Below are 15,125 nucleotides of genomic sequence, written 5' to 3' on the forward strand. Positions count from 1 at the left end.
AAGGATCTTACTGTGATTTATGTCACAGAGTGTCCTGCCTATATTTTCCTCTAAGAGATTGACAGTTTCTGGCCTTACATTTAGGTCTTTAATCCATTGTGAGCTTATTTTTGTATATGGTGTTAGGGAGTGATCTAATCTCATACTTTTACATGTACCTGTCCAGTTTTCACAGCACCACTCATTGAAGAGGCTGTCCTTTCTCCACTGTATATTCCTGCCTCCTTTATCAAAAATAGGAGACCATATGTGCATGGGTTTATCTCTGGGCTTTCTATCCTGTTTCATTGATCTATCTTTCTGTTTTTGTGCCAGGACCATACTGTCTTGATTACTGTAGCTTTGTAGTATAGTCTGAAGTCAGGGAGCCTGATTCCTCCAGCTCTGTTTTTTGTTCTCAAGATTGCTTTGGCTATTCGGGGTCTTTTGTGTTTCCATACAAATTGTGAAATTTTTTGTTCCAGTTCTCTGAAAAATGCCAGTGGTAGTTTGATAGGGATTGCATTGAATCTGTAGATTGCTTTGGGTAGTAGAGTCATTTTCACAATGTTGATTCTTCCAATCCAAGAACATGGTATATCTCTCCCTCTATTTGTATCATCTTTAATTTCTTTCATCAGTGTCTTATAATTTTCTGCATACAGGTCTTTTGTCTCCTTAGGTAAGTTTATTCCTAGATATTTTATTCTTTTTTTTGCAATGGTAAATGGGAGTGTTTTCTTGATTTCACTTTCAGATTTTTCATCATTAGTGTATAGGAATGCCAGAGATTTCTGTGCATTAATTTTGTATCCTGCTACTTTACCAAATTCACTGATTAGCCCTAGTAGTTTTCTGGTAGCATCTTTAGGATTCTCTATGTATAGGATCATGTCATCTGCAAACAGTGACAGCTTTACTTCTTCTTTTCTGATTTGGATTCCTTTTATTTCCTTTTCTTCTCTGATTGCTGTGGCTAACACTTCCAAACCTACATTGAATAAGAGTGGTGAGAGTAGGCAACCTTGTCTTGTTCCTGATCTTAGTGGAAATGGTTTCAGTTTTTCACCATTGAGGACAATGTTGGCTGTGGGTTTGTCATATATGGCCTTTATTATGTTGAGGAAAGTTCCCTCTATGCCTACTTTCTGCAGGGTTTTTTTTCATAAATGGGTGTTGATTTTGTCGAAAGCTTTCTCTGCATCTATTGAGATGATCGTATGGTTTTTCTCCTTCAATTTGTTAATATGGTGTATCACGTTGATTGATTTGCGTATATTGAAGAATCCTTGCATTCCTGGAATAAACCCCACTTGATCATGGTGTATGATCCTTTTAATGTGCCACTGGATTCTGGTTGTTAGTATTTTGTTGAGGATTTTTGAATCTATGTTCATCAGTGATATTGGCCTGTAGTTTTCTTTCTTTGTGACATCCTTGTCTGGTTTTGGTATCAGGGTGATGGTGGCCTCGTAGAAAGAGTTTGGGAGTGTTCCTCCCTCTGCTATATTTTGGAAGAGTTTGAGAAGGATAGGTGTTAGCTCTTCTCTAAATGTTTGATAGAATTCGCCTGTGAAACCATCTAGTCCTGAGCTTTTGTTTGTTGGAAGATTTTTAATCACAGTTTCAATTTCAGTGCTTGTGATTGGTCTGTTCATATTTTCTATTTCTTCCTGATTCAGTCTTGGCAGGTTGTGCATTTCTAAGAATTTGTCCATTTCTTCCAGGTTGTCCATTTTATTGGCATATAGTTGCTTGTAGTAATCTCTCATGATCTTTTGTATTTCTGCAGTGTCAGTTGTTACTTCTCCTTTTTCATTTCTAATTCTATTGATTTGAGTCTTCTCCCATTTTTTCTTGATGAGTCTGGCTAATGGTTTATCAATTTTGTTTATCTTCTCAAATAACCACCTTTTAGTTTTATTGATCTTTACTATCGTTTCCTTCATTTCTTTTTCATTTATTTCTGATCTGATTTTTATGATTTCTTTCCTTCTGCTAACTTCGGGGTTTTTTTGTTCTTCTTTCTCTAATTGATTTAGGTGCAAGGTTAGGTTGTTTATTCGAGACGTTTCCTGTTTCTTAAGGTAGGAATGTATTGCTATAAACTTCCTCGTAGAACTGCTTTTGCTGCATCCCATAGATTTTGGGTCGTTGTGTCTCCATTGTCATTTGTTTCTAGGTATTTTTTGATTTCCTCTTTGATTTCTTCAGTGATCACTTCGTTATTAAGTAGTGTATTGTTTAGCCTCCACATGTTTGTATTTTTTACAGATCTGTTCCCGTAATTGATATCTAGTCTCATAGTGCTGTGGTCGGAAAAGATACTTGATACAGTTTCAATTTTCTTAAATTTACCAAGGCTTGATTTGTGACCCAAGATATGATCTATCTTGAAGAATGTTCCATGAGCACTTGAGAAAAATGTGTATTCTGTTGTTTTTGGATGGAATGTCCTATAAATATCAATTAAGTCCATCTTGTTTAATGTATCATTTAAAGCTTGTGTTTCCTTATTTATTTTCATTTTGGATGATCTGTCCATTGGTGAAAGTGAGGTGTTAAAGTCCCCTGTTATGAATGTGTTACTGTCGATTTCCCCTTTTATGGCTGCTAGTATTTGCCTTATGTATTGAGGTGCTCCTATGTTGGGTGCATAAATATTTACAATTGTCATATCTTCTTCTTGGATAGATCCCTTGATCATTACGTAGTGTTCTTCTTTTTCTCTTCTAATAGTCTTTATTTTAAAGTCTATTTTGTCTGATATGAGAATTGCTACTCCAGCTTTCTTTTTATTTCCATTTGCATGAAATATCTTTTTCTATCCCCTTACTTTCAGTCTGTATTTTTCTCTAGGTCTGAAGTGGGTCTCATGTAGACAGCAAATATATGGGTCTTGTTTTTGTATCCATTCAGCCAATTTGTGTGTTTTGGTGGTAGCATTTAGTCCATTTACATTTAAGATAATTATCGATATGTATGTTCCTATTCCCATTTTCTTAATTGTTTTGGGTTCGTTATTGTAGGTCTTCTCCTTCTCTTGTGTTTCCTGCCTAGAGAAGTTCCTTTAGCAGTTGTTGTAGAGCTGGTTTGGTGGTGCTCAACTCTCTCAGCTTTTGCTTGTCTGTAAAGGTTTTAATTTCTCCATCAAATCTGAATGAGATCCTTGCTGGGTAGAGTAATCTTGGTTGCAGGTTTTTCTCCTTCATCACTTTAAATATGTCCTGACACTCCCTTCTGACTTGTAGAGTTTCTGCTGAAAGATCAGCTGTTAACCTTAAGGGGATTCCCTTGGGTGTTATTTGTTGTTTTTCCCTTGCTGCTTTTAATATGTTTTCTTTGTATTTAACCTTTGACAGTTTGATTAATATATGTCTTGGTGTGTTTCTCTTTGGATTTATCCTGTATGGGACTCTCTGTGCTTCCTGGACTTGATTAACTATTTCCGTTCCCGTATTAGGGAAGTTTTCAACTATAATCTCTTGAAATATTTTCTCAGTCCCTTTCTTTTTCTCTTCTTCTTCTGGAACCCCTATAATTCGAATGTTGGTGCGTTTAATGTTGTCCCAGAGGTCTCTGAGACTGTCCTCAGTTCTTTTCCTTCTTTTTTGTTTATTCTGTTCTGCAGTAGTTATTTCCACTATTTTATCTTCCAGGTCACTTATCCGTTCTTCTGCCTCAGTTATTCTGCTATTGATCCCATCTAGAGTATTTTTCGTTACATTTATTGTGTTGTTTTTCATTGTTTGTTTCATCTTTAGTTCTTCTAGGTCCTTGTTAAATGTTTCTTGCATTTTGTCTATTCTATTTCCAAGATTTTGGATCATGTTTACTATCATTATTCTGAATTCTTTTTCAGGTAGACTGTGTATTTCCTCTTCATTTGTTAGGTCTGGTGGGTTCTTATCTTGCTCCTTCATCTGCTGTGTGTTTTTCTGTCTTCTCATTTTGCTTATCTTACTGTGTTTGGGGTCTCCTTTTTGCAGGCTGTGGGTTTGTAGTTCCTGTTGTTTTTGGTGTCTGTCCCCAGTGGCTAAAGTTGGTTCAGTGGGTTGTGTAGGCTTCCTGGTGGAGGAGACTAGTGCCTGTGTTCTGGTGGATGAGGCTGGATCTTGCCTTTCTGGTGGGCAGGTCCACGTCTGGTGGTGTGTTTTGGGGTGTCTGTGGACTTATTATGATTTTAGGCAGCCTCTCTGCTAATAGGTGGGGTTGTATTCCTGTCTTGCCAGTTGTTTGGCATAGGATGTCCAGCACTGTAGCTTGCTGGTCGTTGAGTGAAGCTGGGTGCTGGTGTCGAGATGGAGATCTCTGGGAGATTTTCGCCATTTGATATTATGTGGAGCTGGGAGGTGTCTTGTGGACCAGTGTTCTGAAGTTGGCTCTCCCACCTCAGAGGCACAGCACTGACTCCTGGCTGCAGCACCAAGAGCCTTTCATCCACACGGCTCAGAATAAAAGGGAGAAAAAGTAGAAAGAAAGAATTAGTAGAAGTAGAAAGAAAGAAAGAAAGGTGGGAGGGAGGGAGGGAGGGAGGGAGGAAGGAGGGAAGGAAGGAAAAAAAGAAAGAAAAGATAAAGTAAAATAAAATAAAGTAAGATAAAATATGATAGTTATTAAAATAAAAAATAATTATTAAGAGAAAAAACAAACAAACAAAAAAACGGATGGATAGAACCCTAGGACAAATGGTGGAAGCAAAGCTATACCGACAAAATCTCACACAGAAGCATACACATACACACTCACAAAAAGAGGAAAAGGGGAAGAAATCATAAATCTTGCTCTCAAAGTCCGCCTCCTCAATTTGGGATGATTCGTTGTCTATTCAAGTATTCCACAGACGCAGGTACATCAAGTTGATCATGGAGCTTTTATCTGCTGCTTCTGAGGCTGCTGGGAGAGATTTCCCTTTCTCTTCTTTGTTCTCACAGTTCCCAGGGGCTCAGCTTTGGATTTGGCGCCTCCTCTGCGTGTAGGTGGCCGGAGGGCATCTGTTCTTCGCTCAGGCAGGATGGGGTTAAAGGAGCAGGTGATTCGGGGCCTCTGGCTCACTCAGGCCGGGGGGAGGGAGGGGCACCGAGTGTGGGGCGAGCCTGCGGCGGCAGAGGCCAGCATGACGTTGCACCAGCCTGAGGCGCACTGTGTGTTCTCCCGGGGGAGTTGTCCCTGGATCCCGGGACCCTGGCAATGGCGGGCTGCACAGGCTGCCTGGAAGGGGGGTGTGGACAGTGACCTGTGCTCGCACACAGGCTTCTTGGTGGCGGCAGCAGCAGCCTTAGCGTCTCATGCCCGTGTCTGGGGTCCGCACCTTTAGCCGCGGCTCGCGCCCGTCTCTGGAGCTCCTTAAAGCAGCGTTCTTAATCCCCTCTCCTCTCGCACCAGGAAACAGAGGGAAGAAAAAGTCTCTTGCCTCTTCGGCAGGTCCAGACTTTTCCCCGGACTCCCTCCCGGCCAGGCGTGGTGCACTAACCCCCTGCATGCTGTGTTCTCACCGCCAACCCCAGTCCTCTCCCTGCGCTCCAACCGAAGCCCGAACCTCATCTCCCAGCCCCGCCCGCCCCGGCGGGTCAGCAGACAAGCCTCTCGGGCTGGTGAGTGCTGGTCACCACCGATCCTCTGTGCGGGAATCTCTCCGCTTTGCCCTCCGCACCCCTGTTGCTGTGCTCTCGCCCACGGCTCCGAAGCTTCCCCATCCGCCACGCAGAGTCTCCGCCCGCGAAGGGGCTTCCTAGTGTGTGGAAACCTCTCCTCCTTCACAGCTCCCTCCCGCTGGTGCAGGTACCGGCCCTATCCTTTTGTCTCTGTTTATTCTTTTTTCTTTTGCCCTACCCAGATACGTGGGGAGTTTCTTGCCTTTTGGGAGGTCTGAGGTCTTCTGCCAGTGTTCAGTAGGTGTTCTGTAGGAGTTGTTCCACGTGTAGATGTATTTCTGATGTATCTGTGGGGAGGAAGGTGATCTCCACGTCTTACTCTTCCGCCATCTTCCCCACATCTTCTTTATCTATTCATCTGTCAATGGACTTTTAGGTTGCTTCCATTTGCTGGCTATTGCAAATAGAGCTGCAATGAACATTGGGGTGCATGTGTCTTTTTGAATTATGGTTTTCTCTGGGAATATGCCCAGGATTGGGATTGCTGGGTCATATGATAGTTCTATTTTTAGTTTTTTAAGGAACCTCCATACTGTTCTCCACAGTGGCTGTATCAATTTACATTCCCACCAACAGTGTAGGAGGGTTCCCTTTTCTCCACATCCTCTTCTGCTGGAATGTTTCGATTTTCATTTTTTCTTTTCTTCCTATAGTAATCTTATATGGAGGCACAATTCTATCTTTAGTTGTTTCTATGGACAAGGATGTGGGTTTTAGGTGGATCACAAGTCTCTGTTTCAAGACTGCCTTCTTCTGTTAGTAGAGTGCAGAGCAATTTATTTAAGAGATGACTTTTGTGTGGAAAGGGAAGGCTTAACTTGTCTTTTGATTTTATGGTTCACTCTTGTTTCTATGGAGTTCTTAATTTTCCTTTCTTACTTTTTACCCTTTCTATCACTTCTCCCTCTGTATACTTTCTGGTCTCACTGCAGGGGTGAAACCATCGCTTTGAGTCCCACCTTCAAGACCTTGCCCTATAGCCTGACATTTTCTTTCTAAGAATGTTTTGTCTACTCTCCAATAACCTTAGCTTGTCTGCTCCCCCTTACTCTTTTCTGCACAGTTTCCCCAGAGTTCCATCATTTCCCATACACCTAGGGATGAGGAGGGAGCTATAGAGGTGGCCTTGCTGGAATTTAATGGCTATTTCTCTAGTTATAATTACTTTGAAATTTATAATATTTTCAGGCTCTTTATGATGCTGAAGTTGTGGTCATGTGTGGTTTTGTTTACTCTTTTTTTCTTTTAAATCTGTATGGTGTTTTTCAGAGACTGTGGAAAGATTCACAGTTTAGTAGTTACCATTACCCTGGGACAACCCAGAAGTCCTTCCCTTCCCTCTCTGGCCATAGTTCTGGAGGAACTTTATTTCTTCCTCCTTATTTTTTTCTTATTTATTCCCAGGGTCAAAGAATGCGAAGTAGGATTTACAAGTTCATAATATAATTTGATGTAAGGAACATTAGCTTCCAGTATATATATATACACACACACATGGGTGCATAGACATGTCAATAAGTTTTAATATATCATTCAAAAAATCCTTTATTGAGAAATTATAGGAGAAAAGGGTGAGTTTCATAACTTTCAAAATTCTTTAAAAAACTGTTTTCAAAATCGTTCTGGAAAGCAGTGGATATGAGGTTTGAAGATTTGGTTGTAAAGTACTTACTCCAGATAAAAAGCTGTTATTTTCGTTATTACTGTTATTAATACTGAATTATTATTCGTTATTCATTATTATTACAATTTTAATTCCTCCACTTCCTATAGCAACAGGTGGGCTTTGCTCTGCAGAACTGCAGGTCTGAACATTTTAGAAGAGAAGCTAGAGACAGGGTGCCCTGGTTACACAATGTAAAGATAACACCTAGAGAAGCACTGGGGAAACCTCATCACTTACCAGACTGCTGAACTTTTTACCCTTAATGAAATATTAGTTCTAGGAGAGAAGAACTGTAGGGCTTTTGATATTCCAGTTTAGTGTTTATCTGTAGTGTTACAGTAAACCGATAGGGTGGTGGAAGAACATTGGCAATTTAATCTTCCATGTGAATCTTCTGGAGGAAGCAGCAGGAGTGAGAGAGAGCTATAAGTGGGTGTCAGGACAGCCAGCAGTTTTTCTTTGCTTCTTCAAGACATTTTTTGGGGGAGGATGTCTTTCTTCATCTTGTTTCTTATTCATGTATCTTCCCTCTTCTTGTGTGGCCCTTTTGACCTGGGATCTGAGATCCCCAAATAGTCTTCTGAATCATACTGGGAAAGGACATAAGAATACAAGAAAATTAAGATTTCCAAGCTCCTATGCTGTGCCAGATAGCAAGGGGATCTTTTTATCTCTTTTTTTAGTCCTTGGTTTTCCATGGGTATCAATAAACATATACAGACTCATGTATACTCATAGATACATACACACATACATACATGCATACATGCTAGTTCCTCCCTTTCTTAACCCGACCTTAAGCAGCTCTTGAATACATTTTGGCAGGATAAAAATCAAAACTTAGTGTTTGCCACTGTAGGGGCCATAGTTCTTCTGCATTTTATTTCTTTGGCTTAGAGCTGCTCTGTCCAATACAGTTGTCCCTAGCCACATGTAGCTTTTAAAATTAAAATTAACTAAAATTAAAAATTTGCTTCCTTAGTCACATTAGCTACTTTCCAAGTACTCAACCGCCATGTGTGGCTAGGGGCTACCATACTGGACAATACAGATATATAACACTTCCATCATTGCAGAAAGACAGAGCTGCCCTAGGCCTAGCATATAAACCACCTTCTGTGGCCCAGAGCCCTCTCCCTGAATGGGGCCTGAGACTCTTCCCTTTTTTATTCCTGGTGCTAGCCATAGAGCATGTGCTCAGTATAATGTTTTGCATGAAACAAGAGAAGATGCTATTGCTTGTATAAGCAAAGTTCATAGAATGCTCATTCTACTAAAAATTGATAGAAAAATAGTAAAATGTACTAGTAGATTTCTATTTTAATAATGTTTCATTAGAGCATAGTAATTTTATTTTTCTCATCTTTATTAAAATTAGGGTTATTTTTGTTTTTTTAAATAAATTTTATTTTATTTTTTCCCCCCGGCCATGCTGTGCGGCTTGTGGGATTTTAGTTCCCTGACCAGGGATTGAACCCGTGCCATCCTCAGTGAACGTTCGGAGTCCTAACCACTGGACCACTAGGGTATTCCCAAGGTTATATTTGTATAATGAAATTGGTTCAAATGTAATTCAGTACAAATTCACTAAGCATGTGCTATGAGTCGACCTCTGTGTTAAGCACTGCAAAAAGACCACTGCCCTTGCAGCACTTAAAATCTAATCATTAATTAATTGAACAGATATTTATTGAACACAATATTATATGTGCTAGACACTGTTCTAGGAACTGGGGATGTGTTAATGTACAAAACAGAACAATCCCTGCCTAATGGGACTAACATTTCAGTGGGAAGAGACAGGCAATATACAAGATAAATAAATAAGTTATATAGTATTTTAATGGATGATAATGTTAGGGAGAGAAAAATAGCAGGGATTGAGATAGAGGGTGCTGGCGGGAGTGTTCTAATCTCACATAGTGTGGTCAGGGAAGGGCTCACTGGGGTGACATTTGAACGAAAACTGAAAAGACAGTGAATCCATGCATTATCTAGGGGGAGAGCATTCCAAGCAGAGGAAACAGCAACTTTTAAACCCTGAGGTAGGGGTACTTTTGGCATTTTAGAAGAACAGGAAAGAGTTCAGTGTGACTGGAAAGAGTGAGAGAGAGAGGGTAGTGGGAGAGGAGGTAAGAGGGGTGAGAGAGGGTCAGATCACATAGAGCCTTGTGGGCTGTTGAAGGACTTTGGCTTTTACTCTGAGTGAAATGGGGAGCCACGGAAGAGTTTTGACAGAGGAGAGTCATGATCCAACTTAGAGTTTACAGAATTATTCTATCTGCCATGTTGCAAACAGACTGAAGGGGACAAGAGTAAAATCCACTGGATTTGCTGATGGACTGGCCTTGGAAGTGTCCTGCACCAACAATTAGTAGATGGTATAAGGCATGATTTAACTCATGATAATAAACTGAATCTGGAGGTTGGTAAGCAGATGGGCCTGAGTGAAGGTATGTGTAGGCAAGTAATAGAAGATATGGTTGGAGATGATGGGTGAGACTAGTGGTGTCAGTGACAGAACTAGGGAATTCGGGAGGGGGAATAGGGTAAATGGGGGTAGTTTTGGACGTGTTGAATTGGAGGTGATGGTGGAATTTCAGAGTAGGGACATGTTGGGAGTTTAGGATATGGAATTAGAGGTCAGGTGGGAAAAGTTGGTGCTACAGTCAAGTGTTGGATGTTCTTAGGTAGAGGTGCTGGTTGAAGACAAGAGAATGAATGAGCTGCTTTATATTGAGAGATAAAAGCAGAGAATCAAGGACTAGAGCCAAAAAAACAACAAACAACACCCACAGTGATGAGGTAGGTAGAGGAAGTAGAACCAACAGAAGAAATAAAAGGACCCAGTGGAAGCCAAGGGAGCCTGCATCTCAAGGAGGAGTTGATCAAGAGTGCCAGATGTCCAAGAGAAAGAAAGGAGAACGGTACTAGAGGAAGAGCTGTCAGACTTGGCAAGAAACATTTTAGTGAGGTGAGTGGGCTGGAAGCTAGATCATGAGGGTTGAGAAAGGAAGGGATACTGAGAAACAGAACAAAAAGACATCAGCTTACTGTGATGATTTTCAATGAAAGGTATATGGAGAGCCCTTTTCAGAACACTGGGTCAGGAGAGAGGAAATATAGTCATTCTGTGGTGATACACACACACACGCATGCACACACGCACGCGCGCGCACACAACCCTTTTAAGAAGCCTGTCTATTGTGTTTAGCAATACGTACTTAAGTAATCTTACATACCATAACTGAGCTCATAGATTTCTGATATTTTCCATTGTTATCTAATTCAGTTTTATCTTGGGAAACTCAACATCGGAAAATTCTGATTTCCAAAATGAATCTTTTCACTTTCCAAAATGAATCTCTGCTTAATGGAGAAATACAGCTTCTCTTCTTTTTAACTAGGAAGCTCCTCATTTACATTTAGATATAAACCGATTTACAAACATTGCATTTATGGTGGGTTTCAATGTGCACAACCATGTAGAATGTAAAGGGAGACCTATGGTTACCACTGGGTTTTCTAAGCTCTTTTTGTGAGAAAATATTCCAGTGCTGTGCCTTGTCCACTTTTCCTTTTTGCCATACAATTTTCCACATGGAATAGACCTTTCATTGTTGTTTTCTACTGATTCTGTATGACATATCTTCAGACTGTGTTGGGATGACTTTGCTGAGAAGAAGTCTTTCTCAGGCACTCAAGATGATTCTTGGGATCCCCCCTCAAGCAGAAACAGACTTGACAAATTATCCTCTCCTCAGAGCCCCATGGACATGAAGCCTGGTCTGAGTCTTCAAGATTAGAAAGAGTTAGGTTTGGGATTAGCTTTGATAATTTCTAGAATCAACCACAGGACTTTTCTAGAATCCCATTTCTAGAATCAACCACAGGACTTTTCTAGAATCCCATTTCTAGAATCAACTATAGGACTTTTAGCAAAATTCCTCTAGGCTTTCCATGTTATTTTTCTCTTTGTCTGTTATTCTTGCCCAGCTATCCTGGGTTTCCCAAGATATTGCAAAACTTCCACAGAAATCCAGGTGGAAACTTTCTTAGCCTGGCAAGGTAGAGACAAAGGGCTTTGTTACATGCATTGTATTTATCTTTGCTAGCTTCCCCATTCAGTGTGTACTGACCTGTGTCAGCCTGGGACCCGCAAGGGAATTCGTCATGGGGAACCAATATGTTGCTTTGACTATATCCTGTGTGTTGATGGGCATGCGTCACAGGAACCAGGTAGAGATGGTCATTTTTTCACTGGTATTAAAATGGAAGGATATTAAACATGTTCGGGCAGAGAGGGCCTTGGGAGCCTTCTTTATAAATAGATGTGAACAACTTATGACAAAAATTATAATCCATCAAACTATTGGATGTTCTGTGCAGTGCAAAAAATTATAACATTACGTTTTTTTAATATAAATTTATTTGTTTTTATTTATTTATTTATTTTTGGGTCTTCATTGCTATGCGTGGTCTTTCTCTAGTTGCAGCAAGCGGGGCTACTCTTCATTGTGGTGCGCAGGCTTCTCATTGTGGTGGCTTCTCTTGTTGCGGAGTATGGGCTCTAGGTGCGCGGTCTTCAGTAGTTGTGGCATGTGGGCTCAGTAGTTGTGCCTCGCGGGCTCTAGAGCGCAGGCTCAGTAGTTGTGGCGCACAGGATTAGTTGCTCCATGGCATGTGGGATCTTCCTGGACCAGGGCAGTGTTAGTTCCAAAGCTGCTACATTTGGGAAAAAGACCAACATCCATGAATTTAAGAGGGGAAAAATTTTTTTAAATGATATGTAAAATATGAATACATGGGTTTGCAAAAAAAGTGTTTAGAATTATTTCAATTTCTGAAATAGATTAAATATTAGTTATGGAAAAATGTGAATGAGTAGTAAATAAGTGAATTACAGTCCTATTTTTACAGAATTATCTCTAATTTAGAAATATAAGATTTAGAAGTACACCCCTAAAGGCAAAGACCATAATTACTCAAAGTCTGTAGGACAAGTGAATTCCATATCTACTGCTCTATGAATTTTTCACTACAACCTGTTGAATTGCTGTTCTTGACCAGAATTTTACTTGGGCTTGGTATGCTTAGCCCTATGGAGCATGTTGCAGCAGGTTTATTTTTGTCTCTACCTTCTGTTCAAGATAACAAATTGTATGTCTCTTGCCAAAAGGCCCTCTATAGCAATTTAGTTAAAAGAGGATTTTAAAAATGTAAAATTTTCCACAAATGGAAAACAAGCACAAGGTAATCTGAACAACTCTTTGGACCCCATGTGGCCCAGTCTCTGCACAGAAACAACAAGAGGAGTCCAATCCAGCAGTTGGACGTGATTGAAAGGGAATTCCAGTCTTTACCTGCATCTCTCATAGGACAGTGAAGAGATCCATTTCATAATCTACCACAAATTCATCTCAGATTTTTTCTTACGTTGCAATATTCTCCTTTAGAGCCTCTGCCCAGCTAAATGCCCCAAAAGTTTTTTCAACCTTAGTCAATGTGGTTGTTGTTTTTGTTTCCTTTCTTCTAATTCTCAACCTTTCTTTACCTCTTCTCTCAAATCTGCATCTGGAGGGTGAGGAGAGGAAAGCTGAGTGGGCAAAGACAAAATTCTCTTCAGTAGGTGGAGGAGAAGCTGAATGAAAGATTGAAAACCCTTGTATTTTATCAACCATATCCCTGTCACAGTACTCTTAATTGTTTCACCTTAGTAGCTTTAATGTTCCCATATATTTGTGGATTGTTCTTGGGCTTATGAGGGTACACACCTCCCTTCTCAATTAGATAATTGGAAGAAAAAGAAAAGGTATCTTACTGAAAAAGGCCCATGCAGGAAGAGCTGAAACCAAGACGGGAGACTGAATTTCCAAAATTGAAATCAATTCTCAATCTGTAATGTTAGCTGCACACTCTAAAGACCATTTTATCACTGCTTTTTTAATTTTTTAGATATTATATATTCTCTATAGAAAATTTCAGTGAGTCTTGCATTAGGCTTTTGGCTCCTCTGGGCTATTCGCAGCTGAAGAGGACAAGTGGATTTCTTTGCAGTCAGTCCTCTGTTCTTTGTTCATTAGGTCAAAGGGAGTGTGAACAATGTGGTGAAGACTATTGGTCCAAATGCACAAAAGAGCGAGTGTGTGCTGAAGGAGGTGGAATTCCTTGCTTATGATGAGGTCCTGGGATTCACTCTTGTCATTCTCTCCATCTTTGGGGTGTTTGTGGTTTCGGCAGTCACAGTTGTGTATGTGATATACAGACACACTCCGTTCGTGACTGCCAATGACCGGGAGCTTAGCTTTCTCATTCAGGTTTCTCTTGTCATCACGTTGCTGTCTTCCATGTTCTTCATTGGCAAGCCATACATCTGGTCCTGTATGGCCCGTCAGGTCACTCTGGCACTGGGCTTTTACTTTGCCTGTCTTGCATTCTTGGAAAGACTATTTCACTGTTTTTAGCCTACAGAATTTCCAAATCCAAAACCAGACTTATATCCATTCACTCTCTTTATTGGAAAATCATTGTGCTAATCTCTGTTCTAGTCGAAATTGGCATATGTACAGCCTACTTAGTATTAGAACCCCCAAGGGTGTACAAGAACATGGAATCTCAAAATATAAAGATTATTCTGGCATGTTATGAAGGTTCTGTAGAATTTTTGTGCTCTGTATTTGGGATGGATGTCTTCTTGGCCTTGCTGTGCTTTCTTACAACCCTTGCGGCTCGCCAGTTGCTGGATAATTACTATGAAGGAAAATGCGTCACCTTTGGGATGCTGGTCTTTTTTATTGTCTGCATCTCTTTTGTCCCTGCTTATTTGAGCACCAAAGGCAAGTTTAAAGTGGCCATGGAAATATTTGCAATCTTGGCATCCAGCTATGGTTTATTGGGTTGTATATTTGCTGCCAAGTGCTTCATTATTTTGCTGAGGCCAAAGAGGAACACGGATGAAATTGCTGGTGGAAGAGTTCCCACTGTAGATAAGAACATCCAACTGACTTCAGCCTCTGTGAGCAGTGAGAACAATACCATGGTGTCAGCTGTTTGGATGAGTAGAGTCATGGGTTGCATGTGTCCCTCAGAGCTGCAGTGGTGGTATGGTTCAACATTCCCTTTCAGGTGGTTCCCACAGCAGCTGCCTGATGTTCTGGGGTAATTCTGAGGATTTGGGTTCTGGTAGTTTAGTCAAAGCATGGCATATGAAGTCTCATACCATTTATCAAGAATTCGAATAACTGTTACTATTTTTTTAACATCTTTATTGGAGTATAATTGCTTTACAATGGTGTGCTAGTTTCTGCTGTATAACAAAGTGAATCAGCTATACATATACATGTATCCTCATATCTCCTACCTCTTGCGTCTCTCTCCCACCCTCCCTATCCCACGCCTCTAGGTGGTCACAAAGTACCGAGCTGATTTCCCTGTGCTATGCAGCTGCTTCCCACTAGCTATCTGTTTTACATTTGGTAGTGTATATATGTCCATGCCACTCTCTCACTTTGTCCCAGCTTACCCTTCCCCCTCCCCATGTCCTCAAGTCCATTCTCTACGTCTGTGTCTTTAGTATTGAAATTGTAAACCACTTCATTAAAACCTTTCATAATACTTTGGTATAAGGAGTGCATGGCAGGGAATATAATAGGCACAAGTAACCTAACATGGTGGATATAAATATTTGGGTCTTGAATATGCTTTTTCCCCCTATATCATGGGTGTCTGATCTAGAAATTTACATTAGACAAAGTCACCTTGTGGGGACCGAAACAGACATCTTGTTCTACATCCTGTTAATGCCTCTACGGAATAGACAGCTTTGC

At 40.5% G+C, this 15,125-nt stretch overlaps 1 protein-coding gene across 1 annotated transcript in view; it reads left to right on the top strand.

Annotated features, from left to right (window-relative positions):
- Window positions 1-14,461, top strand: part of LOC101328408 (vomeronasal type-2 receptor 1-like) — a 32,067-nt gene extending 17,606 nt beyond the window's left edge. Inside the window, 4 exon segments of the mRNA XM_019946027.1 lie at window positions 11,415-11,538; window positions 13,383-13,423; window positions 13,425-13,713; window positions 13,716-14,461. Coding sequence (XP_019801586.1) covers window positions 11,415-11,538; window positions 13,383-13,423; window positions 13,425-13,713; window positions 13,716-14,461 — 1,200 coding nt within the window.
- The last annotated feature ends 664 nt before the right edge of the window (window positions 14,462-15,125 follow it).

The sequence above is a fragment of the Tursiops truncatus genome, chromosome 4 (assembly GCF_011762595.2).
Source record: "Tursiops truncatus isolate mTurTru1 chromosome 4, mTurTru1.mat.Y, whole genome shotgun sequence".
In the NCBI taxonomy this organism is placed as follows: domain Eukaryota; kingdom Metazoa; phylum Chordata; class Mammalia; order Artiodactyla; family Delphinidae; genus Tursiops; species Tursiops truncatus.